A 16,745-nucleotide genomic window follows, 5' to 3' on the forward strand; every position below is an offset into this window, starting at 1 on the left:
TGCATTAATTAAATACAACTTGAATGTCAGCCTTTAAAGAGACAGGTTCATCCTTTTGCACTAATTTCAGTTTCTCTGTTGTGCTAATACTAAGAGTATGCTTGGAGATATCTGGGCAACTGCTGGCAAGTAGGACATGTGCCTATTTTGTTTTGAAAACCAGGGATGAGAGGCCCAGTCTTTTATTGGCTCAAGTTATTTAATGCTCCCTTTAAAGATGGTATAGTCAGGGTGCCTGGCAGACAGAAATCTCTCACCAAACCCCAATCACCATTTTCTCTCCCTCCCACTCCCATCCCTGGTGCCTCTTTCTCCATCTCCCTCTAACCCTCCTGCCGGTTAGATCCCCAAATTGCTGGCCAGCATGGGGAAGGGGGGTTGAAGCAGAAAGCGTGTTCTGTGTTCTTTCTCCTCCAAGCCTCTTGCCACTACCACTGGCACCTGCAGTGCCTGATAGCCGGTGTGTTTTTTGTTTTTTTGTGTGTGGGGGGGGGGAGGAGGTTTGAAGGCTCTCCTGAGCCTGCAGGAAAAAAATAATCCTCTATCTGAACAAGGATTCATTGAGTGGCATTTTAAAAATACATACTATTACGCTATTGTTCAGAATTAGATATTATTCTTTGGCTTGCTGCAGCTCTGCCAACAATCTTCCTTTCTTGAGGAGTTTTACTACATGAGCAGTGACCATCCAGCAACGGGCACACATGCATAATAATGGCTTTCTAGATATCGGTAAGTCGAGTTTTCAGCCAGAATATGACAATCAGGCTATCTAGAGACTGAAAGAAAGAAAAAAAACCCTGCCAACTACTGATCCCATTAGAATGTTCTGGTGGCCTATGATATAGTTGGTGGCATGGATGCATAAACTGGTTCCACTTATTCTTAGTACAGGGGGTGGTGATAGGAAATTGCTCATCATCACCACGAGATTTTTTTCCCCCTGTTGAGTTCTGCAAGCCATTATTCTGTACTGTTCCCACACTTTTTAAACATATATATATACGAAGCCACTGGACAAGACTGCATGGAGACAGTGGTTTGGATCCAACCAGCTTTCCTACTAATGAAAAATGAAGGAGATCCATTCTGACCACAAAAAAAATACTATGTAGGGGATCACAGGGCCTGGATCTACAAAAGCCATGTGGACCAGCAGCTGTAGTAAGATGGGAAATTGGATGAGATGGCAGATTGTACACCAGTGATTTGTGCTGAGTTTGATGCCATTAGAAAGTGTCCCCCCCTTCCTACTCCAATGTACCAAATAGGTTTTCCTTGACATTTTTGCAATCCGTCCCAAATCTGCTTTCTTGCAAAGTATTGGGAAAGATGGTAAGAAAGCTGGGCTGGCTACTATATGGCAGGGATGGTCAGAATTATCCCAGTCCTACACATGCAGGAGCCTTTTTCCTGCACCATTGCTGACAACAACCATTCTACCCTCCAATTCACTAGAGGGTTTTTTTTTTTAAATGGCAATTGGCATATCAATATGATATATCAGGATGACTGTTACTGGTTAATCCCCCCTCCTCGCAAAAAAAACCCCTTGGAACCCCCCCCCCCCTCCCCAATAGCACAGAAGGGGAAATGGCTGCGATAGGGACTAGGCAGAAAAAATATGGGGAAAGCTGCCATCTGGAATCCCTGTTGTTCCTGTGCTGCATTGGCAATTGCAGCAATGTTAGGGCTTTCGTAGGAAAGTGTTGCCATGCAGAAGAGGCCTGAGTGGGGTGGGGGACTAGCTGGATCCAAGCAATAATGTTCAGTGTCACCAATAAACAGATAACATCATACTTTCTCTTCTTTTCATCTGATACAGTTTCAACAGTCTTAGTGCTCCCTCAGTAACTGGTCAATGTTGGGATCTGTTGGCAAGTTGAAAAGGCTGATGGAAATATGATTGGTAGGTTCTGCAACTTGGAGGAAATCAGATCTCATAATCACTTTTGAGATTCTGCTCCTCTAGCCATTCAGATTTGCAATTCTGAGTCGCACCTGCTTTAATTAATCTGAGCACTGACATCTGACTGCCCCCCCCCCCAATCAGTTCTACTTGGTTAGAAGGGTGTGAGCTTTCTTCACAAATGCAAACCCAATTACCATTGTTCATAATTTTATCATTTAACACTGCTGCAAGATGCTTTATGTAGAACTGCCCTTGATATCAGTTAAGAGATTTGGTTCAGACATTCAGAGTTCAATTCAAGAGGCTGCTGATTTGTAAATTCTTAAACAGCCTGGGAAAAGCATGCAGGGTTATATGCTATCTGGAGTCCAGTCCCTTGGGGCAGATTCCAGACTTCCCTTTCCCCTTGTTCCTATCAAGCAGAACTCGGCTACACAGGAGAACTACCAACCGGGTACCCATGGGCAGCAGAAACTCGCACCCTTCAACAACCCTCATCCATTCCATCCAACTTTAAGGGTGTATCCATTCCATTGACTTGCCATCCTACAGAAAGTGAAGGCCGGTGACTCCCTGTCCTCTCAGACTCTTCTCAGGGATTGGAGGAGGAGGGTGGTGAGCAGTGTTCCCTCTAAGCTGAGTTAATGTGAGCTAGCTCACAGATTTTTAGCCTCCAGCTCACACATTTTTATCTTAGCTCAGGAAAAATGGCCACAGAGCAAAATAATTTTACAGTAGCTCATAACTTTAATGCCAGTAGCTCACAAAATAGAATTTTTGCTCACAAGACTCTGCAGTTTAGAGAGAACATTGGTGGTGAGCAGGTGATTTAACCTTGCTGAAACATGCCTGCTGGGGAGGAAGAGCCCATAACTTACACTGGAAAGGACAGAGAAAGCAAGTCTAAGTATGGGAACAACCGAGGGGGGAAAAGGTGATTGTAACTGCACTCTGGTCGCATTCTGAGGCAGGATGATGGGGGATTGGATGCGGCAACAGCAGGAGGCACAGGCAGCGTTAATAAGGGACATGACCCAAGCTTGGACAACATCCCATGAAAACCCCCAACCCAGCCTTCCACTCTGTTATTGGCCAAACTGCCTCAGGATGATATTGAAGTGTATCTTGAAATGTTAGACTGGACAGCCAAGATGGCCCACTGGCCTAAAGATCAATGGACATGTATATTACCTCACAGGGGGATACCCAAGCCATAGTACGAGCCTTTCCGTGTTCACAGATGAAAGACTATGATGTTGTTAAGGCAGCCATCCTTGACCATTTCAAAATTACAGAAGAAACATTCAGAAAGAAGTTCAGAGCAAGAAGATGGAAACTAGACGATCGTCCCTGCCTCCTGGCTGCTGAATTGAGCTAGCCACTCATTGATTGAGCCCTGAAGGACCTAACACCACATAGGCGGCTGTGGTAGAACAAATGCTACAGATAATTCCTAAAGACATTTGGCTGTGGGTCATGTGAAGTTTCCCTTCAAATTTAAAAGGGCAAATAACCTTACTGGAGAATTATATTGTGGCTGACACAAACAGGCACCCGTTGGAGAGCCCAAAGTGGTTGATAGATCCCACAACTCCAATCAATCAAGGAGGCCATTCTATGGCCTCCACCCAGCCCAAGGAAGGGTGGACCCAAGTGTCAACTAAAGGCCAGCCAAATGACCTCCCTCCTTTAGGAAACTTCCTACCCCACCTGTTTTTATGGCTGCCAGTGCCAGCTGTGAACAGGAACAGGAAGGAGATGAGTAAGGAAGCCCCAATGCCCACTGCTGCACCTACCACTGGCCCTTGTTACACCTGTGGGCAAATGAGGCACCTCCAGTGGGACTGTCCCACTATGGAATGTGACTTCAGGGATGAGGTCACCCTACCGGCAGTGGTCTCCCATTCTCCCCACCCCTACCCTGGTTTACTATGCCCGTTACGATAGTGGGATAGGTCACAGACGCCTTGGTGGATATTCAGGCAGTACTATTTCAATAGTACGCTCTAATTTGGTCCCGCATGGTGTATCCATGCATCAGTGGACCCAGATAGCTTGTTTTTCACACCACCCCCATTTTTGGCCTGTGGTAGCAATTCCTATGGGTATGGAAGACAATACAGTTCTTTTGGAGGTGGCACAAGGCAGCACGTTCCCTCATCCTGTCCTTCTGTGATGGGATGTGCTGGTGTCCCACCAACTGACTGCTACTATGGCAGAACCCCCTCAGGGGATGGCCATTGACGATCCAGGCCCCCACCCAGATGGGGTGGGGAATGCACCGATGAAAGTGTCCGTCGATGAGATACAAGTAACAGCCAAACTACCCTTATCGTGGAATGAGGCCCTAATTTCATTGATTCATAAAAAAGAGACAGACCCTACGGAGATTTGGAATTACAGGCCAATATCGCTTTTAAATGCAGACTATAAAGGATTTGCATCAATTTTATCCAATAGACTGAAAAAGGTTATACCAACAGTTATTGACGAAGATCAAACGGGATTAATCCCTGGCAGAATGATAAGACAAAATACAAGATTTTTCATGAACATCCTAGAGTATTATCGAAGCCACCCCGGAAAGCCATTTGCAGGCATTGCCCTTGATGCAGAAAAGGCGTTTGACAATGTCAACTGGAACCTTATGCTAAAGGCACTAGCAGCTATTGGATGTGGCGAGACGTTCATTAAATTAGTAAGAGCTATCTATACTAAACAAAAGGCAAAAGTCAACATAAACGGGCAGCTCACCGAGGCAATAAGAACTGAACAGGGTACTAGACAAGGTTGCCCACTATCCCCCTTGCTCTTTATTTTAACACTGGAACTCTTACTAATAAAGATAAGGGAGGATAAAGGAATTAAAGGCACCAAGATTAAGGGGGAAACATACAAAGTACGAGCCTATGCTGATGATCTCTTACTGATATTAGAAGACCCCATTGCCTCGATAGATCGTTTGATGGAAAGATTAGAAGAATATGGAAGAATTTCAGGCTTTAAAGTGAATACCCGGAAGACCAAATTTTTGACTCAAAACATGACTCAAGATCAAATTGCGCAACTAGAAATCAAATCTGGCTTTAGTTATGAAAAAAGAATTAAATATTTAGGCATCTATTTCACCAATAACTTAAAAACATTACAAAGAGATAATTATGATAAGATTTTAAAAGAAATTCAATCAGATTTGTATAAATAGAGAGACCTACAAATTTCATTATTAGGAAGAATTGCATCAATCAAGATGAACATACCACCGAGAATCTTATATTTGTTCCAGACAATACCAATTATTTTATCCCAAGCTTTCCTGCGTCAACTAAATAAACTGATAACTATATTTATTTGGCAAAACAAAAAACCCAGAATTAGACTAAAGGTTTTGCAAGACAGTAAATTAAGAGGAGGATTAGCCTTGCCGGACTGGAATATATATTACTGGCAGTAATATAATATATATATTTAATATATATATTAAACTAGCATGCTGTCTAGTTTGGCTAATAGACTGGTTTGATCTGGAAAACAAAAGGCTATTAGTTCTGGAAGGTGATGGTCTGGCCAAAGGATGGCACTCCTATCTGTGGTATCAACCTCCGACAAAGAATAACATTTTTCACAGACACGAGATAAGGAAAGCGTTATTTAAAGTCTGGAACGAAGTGAAAAATACGATCTATACCCGCATACCCTCCTGGCTATCACCGGTAGAAGCCTCCAGCCAACCTAATCTATATTGTTGGGAAAATAAATACAACTATGGGAATTTACTAGATAAAGAGAATAACCTAAACTTAGACGATAATATGAAATTGGATTGGTGGCTGAGAAACCAAGTGAAATCCAAATACCAGATAGATAAAGAAATAGGATTTACTAAAAAGTTAAACGAATTTGATTCAATAATCCGGGATAATCAGAAACTCATCTCCAAAATTTATAATTGGCTTTTACAAATTAAAATGCAAAGTGAAGTGGTTAAAGAAAGCTGGATTAAATGGTTGAAAGATTTTGGTTATAATATTGAGATGGAAGAATGGGGAAAAATTTGGGAAGAAAATTTAAAATTAACAAAGTCTACAGTGTTTAAAGAAAATATATATAAGATGGTGTACAGGTGGTATTTAACACCAGAAAGATTGAGTAAAATATACCCAAAGTATTCCAACAAATGTTGGAAATGCAGAAAAGTCAAAGGGTCCCTCTATCATATTTGGTGGCAGTGTAAATTCGCCAGGAAATACTGGGCTCAGATTAGTACATGGATACAAAAAATACTAAGAATAAGGCTCCAACATTCTCCAGAATTATATCTATTAAATGTCTATAAAGGGAATTTACCTAAACAAGAGAAGAAATTGTTGCTGCATATAATAACTGTTGCAAGAATTTTGTATGCAAAATACTGGAAAGTCTCTAAACTGCCAGACAGGGGAGAGTTTTTACAAAAATTATTAGATGCAGCTGAGATGGATACCTTAACTGTAAGATTAAAAGGAGGTAATATACGAGATTGTAGAAAGACCTGGGACTATTTATATGATTGGATAAAAAGTATGGGTCTTAATATGAAGAAACTGGAACTCTGTTATGGTGATGCCTATTAAGCTCCTTGGGTAGAGGGTTGGGTGATGGTTTATGTATGTATTTGTGTATTTTTATATATAGGTATAACCTAGTTCTGTATAAGTAATTGATAAATAAAGTGTTCTTTTGTGTTAAAAAAAAGAACAAAAAAAGAAAGTGTCCGTCGATGAGATACTGATGCTACAGCATCAGACATAGAAGACCTCTCAGACGAATGACAACACAAGGAAGTAAGCCGACAATGGACTGCCAGTCCACAATTTCATGTAGCCCAAGAAAACGACCCTTTCTTATGCGCAGCATGGGAGGCAATTGCAGTATGTGAAGGAGTGATTCTCAATCTTCGAAAGGCCCAAAGGTGGCCGTGCTTTGTAAAGAGGGGAGTAGCACAGTACGTGGTTACCAGCGCTCCTAGGGCACTCGAAGATCTCTGGCAGTTACTACTTCCTAACAAGTGTCAGCAAAAGGTTCTTTCCATGGCACATGATTATGCATGGGCTGGACATAGATCACAACGAGAAGCCCAACGAAACTCAGCACGAGCCCAAAAGGTACAGCAGCGACAATATGTTAGGCACAGTCACCTCCAGCACTTCCACATAGATGACAGTCCTTGTGCATTATCAGGCCATGTCAGGAAAAGGGTCTGATGCCTGGGAAGGGCCTTTTCAGATAGAAGAAGAAGATGAAGATATTGGATTTATATCCTGCCCTCCACTCCGAAGAGTCTCAGAGCAGCTCACAATCTCCTTTACCTTCCTCCCCCACAACAGACACCCTGTGAGGTGGGTGGGGCTGAGAGGGCTCTCACAGCAGCTGCCCTTTCAAGGACAATCTCTGCCAGAGCTATTGCTGACCCAAGGCCATTCCAGCAGGTGCAAGTGGAGGAGTGGGGAATCAAACCTGGTTCTCCCAGATAAGAGTCCACACACTTAACCACTACACCAAACTGGCTCTCATAGAATGGATAAGAGGACCGGTTACTTATGAGATCCAATATGGTCTTCACTCAATGGACACTGAGCTCTTTCACATTAACCATCTGAAACAATGGCACAAACAAACAACCTACACCAGCATGTTCCTTGACTCTATAATCTGACAAATTGCCCACAGCTGAGCTACCATGGACAACTGACACTCCACCTAATGAAGAACCCCACTGCGATTCTTTATTTACTGAAGACAAGAAGGAAGACGTCAGGCGAATGCTGCACAAAGTCCCTGCCAACTTTTCCAGATTGCCTGGTTCCACCAAACGTACTGAACATGTTATCATCACGGAAGTGGGACATATGGTATGTGCCACCTGGAGGCCTATTCCAAGAAAATGGTGGGAAGACATAGGAAAGGAAACAGCCAACATTGAACTGTCCAGGAGAGCTTGGAGAAGCCCTACTGTTTTAGTCCTCAAACCTGATGGCTCTATTCGTTTTTGTGTAGATTATTGGGAATTAAATAAGGTGTTTGATGCCTAACTTATGTCCCAAGCTGGTATATTACTGGATTTGTTAAGGGCAGCCACGTATCTCATGGCCTTGAACCTTATGAAAACATATTGGCAAATACCTATAAGGGACCAAGACAAGGAAAAGACTGCCTTTGCCACCCCCCAAGGCTTATTTCAGTTCACCAAAATGCCTTTTGGTCTACATGGAGCCACAGCCACATTCCAACACATTCCAATCTGTGTTAGCAGATTGCCAAGCATTTGCAGCCACTTACATAGACAATATCATTATATTTTTGGACCATTCACATGCAACACCGTTGCTTGCCCTAAGCAGAGCTGGCTTAAAGGCAAACCTGAAGAAATGTCACGTGGGATTTTAAGAACCCAAATATCTAGGATTTGTCATAGGCAAAGGACTCCTCAAACCCCAACCCCAAAAGGTTGTCCAAATACAACAATACCCTTGCCACAGAACAAAAGACAACTCCACCAATTCATGGGCCCCATTGTACACTATAGTTTATATCCCTCTCACGCATCACAAGCAGCACTACTGACAGGCTCCCTAAAGAAGCAAGACCCCAACCAAATCAGCTGAACAGTCCAAAAACATGAGGCCTTTGATCAACAATGACAAGTGTTGTCAGAAACAACACAACTTGACAATCCTGATTTTAACCGCCCTTTTCTTCTTCGCACTGATGGCTTGGATACCAGACTGGGAACAATCCTGCCCCAAGAAGAAAGAGGACAAGAAGTCTCCATCTTATTCCTAAGTAGGAAGTTACAACCTGCTGAAAGCAAGTTCTTGACAATGGAGTGCAAGGCACTGGCAACTGAATGGACTGTAGGTGCCTTACAGTTTGATCTCACCAATAATCTGTTCACTTTAGTGACAGACCATGCCCCCCTCCAATGGCTATACTGAATGAGGGACCTTAACACTCATGTTATGATGTTCTCTCTCCATCCTTTCTTTCAGATTTACCATCCAATACTGGTCAGGCAAGCGGCATCAGAACACAGACAGTATGTTTGGGCTATTTGATGATGGAGACTCCAACAAGTTTCTGCTAAAGGGGGGGGGGGTGTCCAGAGTCTGTTCCCTTGGGGCAGACCCAGGACTTCCCTTTCCCCTTGTTTCATGGTCCCTATCAAGCCAAAGCAGAACCTGGCTGAAACACTACACCTCATGATTTGGCTACACAGGAGAACCACCAACCTGGTTCCTGCGGGCAGCAGAAACTCACACCCTTCAACAACCCTTGTCTGTTTAAGGATGTATCTGTTCTGGCTGAACAAGGCTCATTGACTTGCCATCCCTATGAAGGCTGGTGACTCCCTGTCCTTCCAGACTCTTCTCAGGGATTGGGGGAGGAGGAGAGGGGTTGCATGGGGTGGGTGATTTAACCTCGCTGAAACATGCCTGCTGGAGAGGAGGAGTCTGTGACTTACGCCGGAAAGGATACAGAGAGAAAAGCGAGTCTAAGCATAGGAACGACCGAGGGGGTGGGGAAGGTAATAGTAACTGCCCTCCAGTCACATTCTGATGCAGCGCAACAAAATTAAGAGCAAGGGAATCACACCCTGGAATGGCTGCCCTCCTCTGATGTCCAACAGAGGATTCTGGAACCTGACATATGCCTTTATTCTTATGTCCCCTCACCATAATCAACAGTAAATACTTTCTATGTCTGTAGTCTTCAGTATACTTGGTGATGGTGGTAGAAAGTGCTGTCATGCTGCAATTGATTTAAGGTGACTCCATGGGGTTTTCAAGTCAAGAGATGAACAGAGGTGGTTTCCCACTGCCTGCCTCTGCAGTGCAATCCTGGACTTCCTTTGTATCTACATACAAACTATAGTTGACCCTTTTTAGCTTTCAAGACCTGACAAGATTGGGCTAGTCCGACCATAAGTCAGGGCTTAGCATACTTGCCAGGGAGTTACCCATATTGAGCATAATGCAACTTACTTATGAGTAAGCATGCTTAGGACTGCAATGTACATATATCATCTATGCATGAAATTGGTTTTGCAAGTGTGTACAAAGAACCATTCTTAATGTCTACCCTTCAGATTTGGAATTCTCAAGGCCAGAACCTCTGCTTTTTCTGGAAGTGCAAAATGCAAATACTGAAACTGGCTCTTCATGACCAAATGTATGAGAGAATAATTCATATAGTTACTTACTATACATCTAACAAATAAACTAAGCAAATGGTTGAACAGTTAAAATGTTCTATATAAATGTTAATTATTAATTCCTTTTCTATAGCATAGTATTAATGATGCTATTGGTATGCAGTAGTGAACTTTTACTTGGAAATAAGAAAGATTTATCAGATAATTTTCAAAAATTGATCTATAATCAACTAGATGGGAACAATTTGAAGAAATCTGCTGCAAAAATACTATGTCATGTTAAGTTGCTAACATCATACACATTTCACATCCTTGCGAGTTAAGTTTTCTATGTCAAAAAATAAAACCCCACAATTATTCATTTTCCAGAAGTCTTTGGAAATGTAAAGACTAAATGCAATATGACTATTAAACTGATTTCAATGGGATGTGTATTGAAACTCAAATGAAGCACTTGAAGAGGTCTGAACACCTGAAATACAGTAATCGTAACTGTTATTCTTTTTTCTCATATGCTAGCAATCCACATCCATTCAGACTGGATCTTGTTTTCATTTATATTATACACACAAATAAATCATACATATATGTATGATTTAAATACCAGTTTATCTGCCAACTGAAGATAATACCTGATATGTCTGACAAGGTAGGTCCTGACTCACAACAATTTATGCTACAATAAATGTTAGTATTCAAGATGCCACAAAAGTTAATTTGTTTGGTTGTAACAGACTAATATAACAGCTCTCTGGAATGAAAATAAAGTTGTTCAACAAAACATAATTTATTTAATCACCTGAGAGAAATTCAGTTATGGGTATGTGTGTGTGTGGGGATACACTAAGTACATTTACTTTAATCAGATTAAAAATGGTGATGTTTAATTAAAATGTTATCAGTTATTGTTCAGTCTCCAATTGCTGAAATAGGAACGTATTATTGCAAGGGTGACTGTAGTATATATAACGATTCTAGTACTTGTATTATCAATTTGTATTATTAGTACTTGTATTATCAAAGTACTTGTAATGACTGTAGTACTTGTAGTTATAATGATTGTAGTACTTGTATTATCAAACATCTGAAAACAGTAATCTGTAAAACAGTTCAATACATGTACTATCCAAAACTTTCAGTTATCAGTGGTACACAAAATGCTCAACAGTAGCCAGTGACAAGTTTAAGTAACTATCAATACATTCTAAATTTTATACGATTACATAACTGAAAAAGCAACCACAAAAACAAAAATGTACCTCTGAAAGAAACTTATTTTGGCCTTGCTTTGCCTTGAATCTTTTAATTTTTTGCTGAATTCTCCTGTCTTTGTCCAGTACTTCCACAGATGCCCACTGACAGTGAAGGTAAGAGCTAAAAGATGAAATAAACAAATTTAAAGGCTCAAATCCACAATGCACCATTCTCTACATATTTACAGTCATAGTTGGGTACTTACTTGATGCTGTTTGTGTAAAGTAACTCTATTAGACAAACATATTATCCATTTAAAGATATTCTTATTGGACATTTTTGGGAAAGCACATAATAGTCAACAGATGTAAATTAAATATAGGTCACATAGTAGCATGACTGCTCAAGAAGAACTTGATCTTCCCTGTGAACATATGAGCTTATTGTATGCCTAAGAGATTAGGGCTTTCACTTGTGATCAAGATGACAATACAATGACAGAGGAATATGCTCTTTTTCATTTCTTTTGGTGTGTTATGTTGTCACTAGGAATGGCTGGTTTTGTTGCAAGTACATCACTTGTTCCTATTAATATAGCACTGATATATATAATACACATGGGTGCATAACACTTTTATGGATGTACAATTAACTTGGAAAAATCTGTACATATTATTATCATGAACTCCATCAATGTTTTAAAATGAGATAGTTTCCTCTAACTTTAAGTAGCAGGTTGCTTTAAATAAATTCAAGTAATAAAAATGTGCATGAAGTGATAATGTTGTGTTAAATTTTCATAAGGTTTGATATCCAAATTGAGAGCCAGTTTGGTGTAGTGGTTAAGTGTGCGGACTCTTATCTGGGAGAACCGGGTTTGATTCCCCACTCCTCCACTTGCACCTGCTAGCATGGCCTTGGGTCAGCCATAGCTCTGGCAGAGGTTGTCCTTGAAAGGGCAGCTGCTGTGAGAGCCCTCTCCAGCCCCACCCACCTCACAGGGTGTCTGTTGTGGGGGAGGAAGGTAAAGGAGATTGTGAGCCGCTCTGAGACTCTTCGGAGTGGAGGGCGGGATATAAATCCAATATCTTCATCTTCTTCTTCTAGACAGCTTTTTAAGTGAAAGGTAGGTAGTCTTCTTGGTCATTCTATGTAGCCACCCTCAAATGCCTGTATTTGGGTGGATGCATGGAACGTAAAGAGTCCCGTGGTGCAGCGTAGTGAGCTGCAGTATTACAGTCCAACCTCTGCTCATGACCTGCTCAATCCCGGCAGAAACTGGATTCAGGTAGCTGGCTCAAGGTTGACTCAGCCTTCCATCCTTCTGAGGTCGGTAAAATGAGTACCCAGCTTTCTGGGGGTAAAGTGTAGATGACTGGGGAAGACAATGGCTAACCACCCCATAAAAGGTCTGCTGTGAAAACGTCGTGATGCAATGTCACCCTAGAGTTGGACTAGCTTTACCTTTTTATGGAATGTGAACTGGCAGAACAGGTATTTATTCACAAATATGTCTGCCAAGGTCTAGGGTTTTGGTGTCTGCTTGCACTATAAAAGCTAAAAGTGGCTTTTTTGCTCATCAATAAGTCCTTATTTATTAATGTCCCTTTAAGAGCTGCTACATAAACATGCCACAATCTAATTTTCTTACCTTGCAGCCATCACCTGAAGAAGTATGTAATACAGAGTTTATGCTCTGTAATTAAACCATTTGAGAGTCTTAAAAGTGCACTTGGATTTTCTTAGAATCCCTCCTATAATTCTCCAGACAAACTGGTCACAGTTCACCTGTTCTCCCATTGGCTGAGCTGCCTGTCATTCAATCTCAATGGAGAGCAACCCCCTATCCTCTAGCCATTAGCTAATCTGCCTGTCACTCTATCTCATCAGAGAGCACTCCCACCCTCCAGTCTCAGGACAGGCAAGGATTGAGCTATTGCTTCACAGAGAAGAGAAAGAAAGCCATCTTTTGATTGCCTGAGAGAGGAGGAGGGAAAGAACTAGAGAAAGCTTTCCCTCAATTGGCTGAGGACTCCTCCCTCTCCTCCTCAGGAAGGGAAACAAAACAGTCAGAGACAGGGTCAAAAATGGTGCCCAATGGCAGCAGATCAGATACAGAAAGAGAGAGAGAGAGAGAAAGGGGGAGGGGAAAGAAAGACAGAGAGAATGAAGGCCTGTGCTTAAGACCAACAACGTTATCAGAGAGGCAGTGTTGGTCTGAAAGGTATCAGTAAAGGACTTGATGGAGAACTCACTGGGGCCAGTCCTGAATAGGGGTGCCAATTCCAGGTTGGTGGGAAATTCCTGGAGATTTTGTGGTGGAGCTTGAGGAGAGCAGGGTTTGGGGAGGGGAGAGGCCTCAGCTGAATATAATGCCATAGAGTCCACCCTCCAAAGCAGTTATTTTCTTGTATAAAACTCTTTCTAAAGCCCACTGTATTTCCCCCCACAACAGGCCTTATTTCTGTTTGATAAACAAATTTATCAATAAGCTGGGCGTTAAAGTTAAAATGATTTCCTGCATGAGCCAACAGAAATAAATAACTAAATATTGACACAGTAAGTCATCCGTCAGTATTTTTGAAATGTAGTTTACCTCTTCAAAGTTTTGTACACTTTATCCCAATTCAGCAGTAAAACAAAAAGGGTCTTGTTACAATATATGCAAGTAAAGAAATGAGATCAGCAGTCCTAAACGCCTGGTGTTTCTCATTTTAATATTTTTATTAAATATGTGCCTATTTTCAGTAGGTACTTAAAAATTAAATTTCAAACATTTGCAGAGGGGATTTGAGGTTACAGCTTACTTACAAATTTTTGTATTTTACATAGAATTCTTCAGTTTCTATCTCCTCCCCATTCTCTGTCTGTAAAGAGAGATCAGTGGCATTAATCATGAACAACAGTGTCAAATATCACCTCCAGCTTCCACACAATACAGATTGCTGTTCAAAAAAGGCATGGATTAGAATTAACAAAAGGGTGCCTTATTATACGGCATTTTTAAAGAAGGAGAGAAGATATAGGTAAAAAGTTTCTTACATCTGCTTACCCACCAACATTCTGCACTGCTTATTACAGCTTCTAAGACATGAATCATTTTAACTCCTCCCTAACCACATGCAGCTTCATTCACAACAACCTGACCCCAATTCTGGCATTCTGCCAAACCCACAGTGTTAAGCAGAAGCCAAGTGTACCATTTTCTCAGGCAGCAGCCAATTAGCAACTGTACTCCTGAATGCCATATGTATTATTTTTGGCTGGCTCATGGCAACTTTATATTGTGGTTTTTGAAACATGTTCAAATAATGTTTTAACAGTGGTTTATGCTTCCATATCGTTAGCGCTGCTAAATAAGAAATCGTATAAAACTGAACCTTATACTTCAAGTTGTAATTTTAATGCATCATTATTCATGATGTTAGTTTTACTCAATGGTGCAATTAAATTCATTCAGGCGAGATATCTCACATGCAGAGTAGCCAAATTAAATTAATGCCAAAACATAACCATTAGGTAAGGATAAAACTGTGAGAAAGAAGCTCAAAACAATGTTATATGTCAACTTATGCATGGCATGCAGTGCAAGCTTACTGTTGAAGAGAAGCAAAGCATGGGTATAGTCTCACATTTTGTTTTAAATTACTCTAACAACATGAAGGGTTAGTTAAGAATTTTGATTTCAATGGGAGAAAAAGCCTGTAAGATTCTCTTTCATTAAAATCAATTGGATTTAGAAGTGCTTCACTTTACCCATGTCATAGTAATTTTAAAAATAATTACATAAACCCAAAAATAATTAGAATGGTATTAAACAGTGAGCTAAGCAGGGTCATCCCTGGTCAGTATTTGGATGGGAGACCACCAAGGAATATCAGGGTTGCTATTCAGACAATGGCAAACCACCTTTGAATGTCTCTTGTCTTGAAAACTTTATGGGGTCACTATAAGTTGGCTGTGACTTGATGGCACTTTACATACAACCCCCCCCCCCCATACACACAAAGTTAAGCAGGGTCAGCCCTGGCCAGTCTTTGGATGCGATACCACCAAGAAATAGCAAGATCACTACACAAAGGTAGGTATTGGCATACCACCTCTGAAAGTCTCTTGCCTTGAAAACCCTATTGAGTCGCCATAAGTCAGCTGCCACTTGATGGCCAAAAACAAAAAGGGAAAAAAGTGAACAGAGTTCACACATAACAAAAAATACTGGCATGCATGAATGGGAGTTTCTTCAGTATACTGGCTAAGACAATGAGAAGGTCTCTAGACCAGTGGTGGCGAAGCTATGGCACACGTGCCAGAGGGGGCACTCAGAGCCCTCTCTGTGGGTATGCATGCTCCCTCGTCCCCCCCATGCATGTGGCTCGGCTCCCCCCATGCCCCCTGTGATCCCCACCTTCCCTCCCTCCCCAGAGCTGCAACGCAGCTGTGCTCCGTGGCCTCCCTCCTCCTCAGAGGCGCACCGAGCTATGCTGCACCGAAGTTGGACCCTACTGGCTTCCACGCAGACTGTGCGCCTTCTTTGAAGCCCATGCAGGAGAAGTCTTCGCTCTCCCTCACTTCTGGTTCCAGAAGGAGGGGGGAGAAGCCTTCTCCTGTGTGGGCTTCAAAGAGTTAGAAGGTGCACCGGCTGCATGGAAGCCGGTAGACTCCAGCTTCGGCGCAGCGCAGCTTGGCGCACCTCTGAGGAGGAGGGGTGCCACAGAGCATGGCTGCATTGCAGCTCTGGGGAGGGAGGGAAGGCAGGGGGCAGCCACAGGGGGACCGCGGGGGGGGGGAGCTGAACCTTGTGTGCGGGGTGGGGGTGGGCAGGGAGCGCGCACGCAGTTTTGGTTGCAGTTTGGGCACTCGGTCTCTAAAAGGTTCGCCATCACTGCTCTAGACTGTATCGTGAAGGCAATACAAGACTTAGCCAAAGAATTCTTTCTCAGCCTCAACTCCACTGCCCATTCAGATACTGAACAAAGTGCTTATTTTGCCCTTTCAAAGTTGGGGGTCCCCAATCTTTTTAAACCTGTGGGCACCTTTAGAACTCTGTCACAGAATGGTGGGCCAAACCACAGATGGCTGCCATGGGAAGTGAAACCATACAAAGTATAGGGGAGAAGGGTAATTTTAAAAATGTCTTGGAAAAGATGAGTGACAGAAAGAATAAAACCAACACTGGTGACAGCTGCATAGGCAATCAGATCTCCAGTGTCCAATCAGAAGCTGTGCTGGATAAGAGCCTGACCTGACTCCACCCACTTTCTCAAAACACGTGGATACCACTTTGGGGACCCTGTTCTAGGTAAAAGACTGCCCCACCCTGGAACTATTACAAATGAAACTTCATAGTAAGCTTGAATTTTCCATTCTCCAGTAGATGGGCAACCTTTGCATATGGGATGTAATGGGCTGTGCATCCACACAAAGGCATTTACTTATAACTACTGAGGT

The 16,745-nt window shown here is 42.1% G+C and overlaps 1 protein-coding gene across 11 annotated transcripts in view; it reads right to left on the reverse strand.

Annotated features, from left to right (window-relative positions):
* Positions 1–16,745, reverse strand: part of LOC132575187 (chromodomain-helicase-DNA-binding protein 7) — a 316,612-nt gene that overhangs the window by 92,598 nt on the left and 207,269 nt on the right. For all 11 annotated transcript variants that reach the window (XM_060243719.1, XM_060243730.1, XM_060243727.1 and 8 more), the window contains 2 exons: positions 14,109–14,164; positions 11,363–11,477 (listed from right to left, as the gene is read on the reverse strand). In XM_060243719.1, coding sequence (XP_060099702.1) covers positions 11,363–11,477; positions 14,109–14,164 — 171 coding nt within the window. The remainder of the gene's footprint in view (positions 1–11,362; positions 11,478–14,108; positions 14,165–16,745) is intronic.

The sequence above is a fragment of the Heteronotia binoei genome, chromosome 7 (assembly GCF_032191835.1).
Source record: "Heteronotia binoei isolate CCM8104 ecotype False Entrance Well chromosome 7, APGP_CSIRO_Hbin_v1, whole genome shotgun sequence".
NCBI classification, from domain to species: domain Eukaryota; kingdom Metazoa; phylum Chordata; class Lepidosauria; order Squamata; family Gekkonidae; genus Heteronotia; species Heteronotia binoei.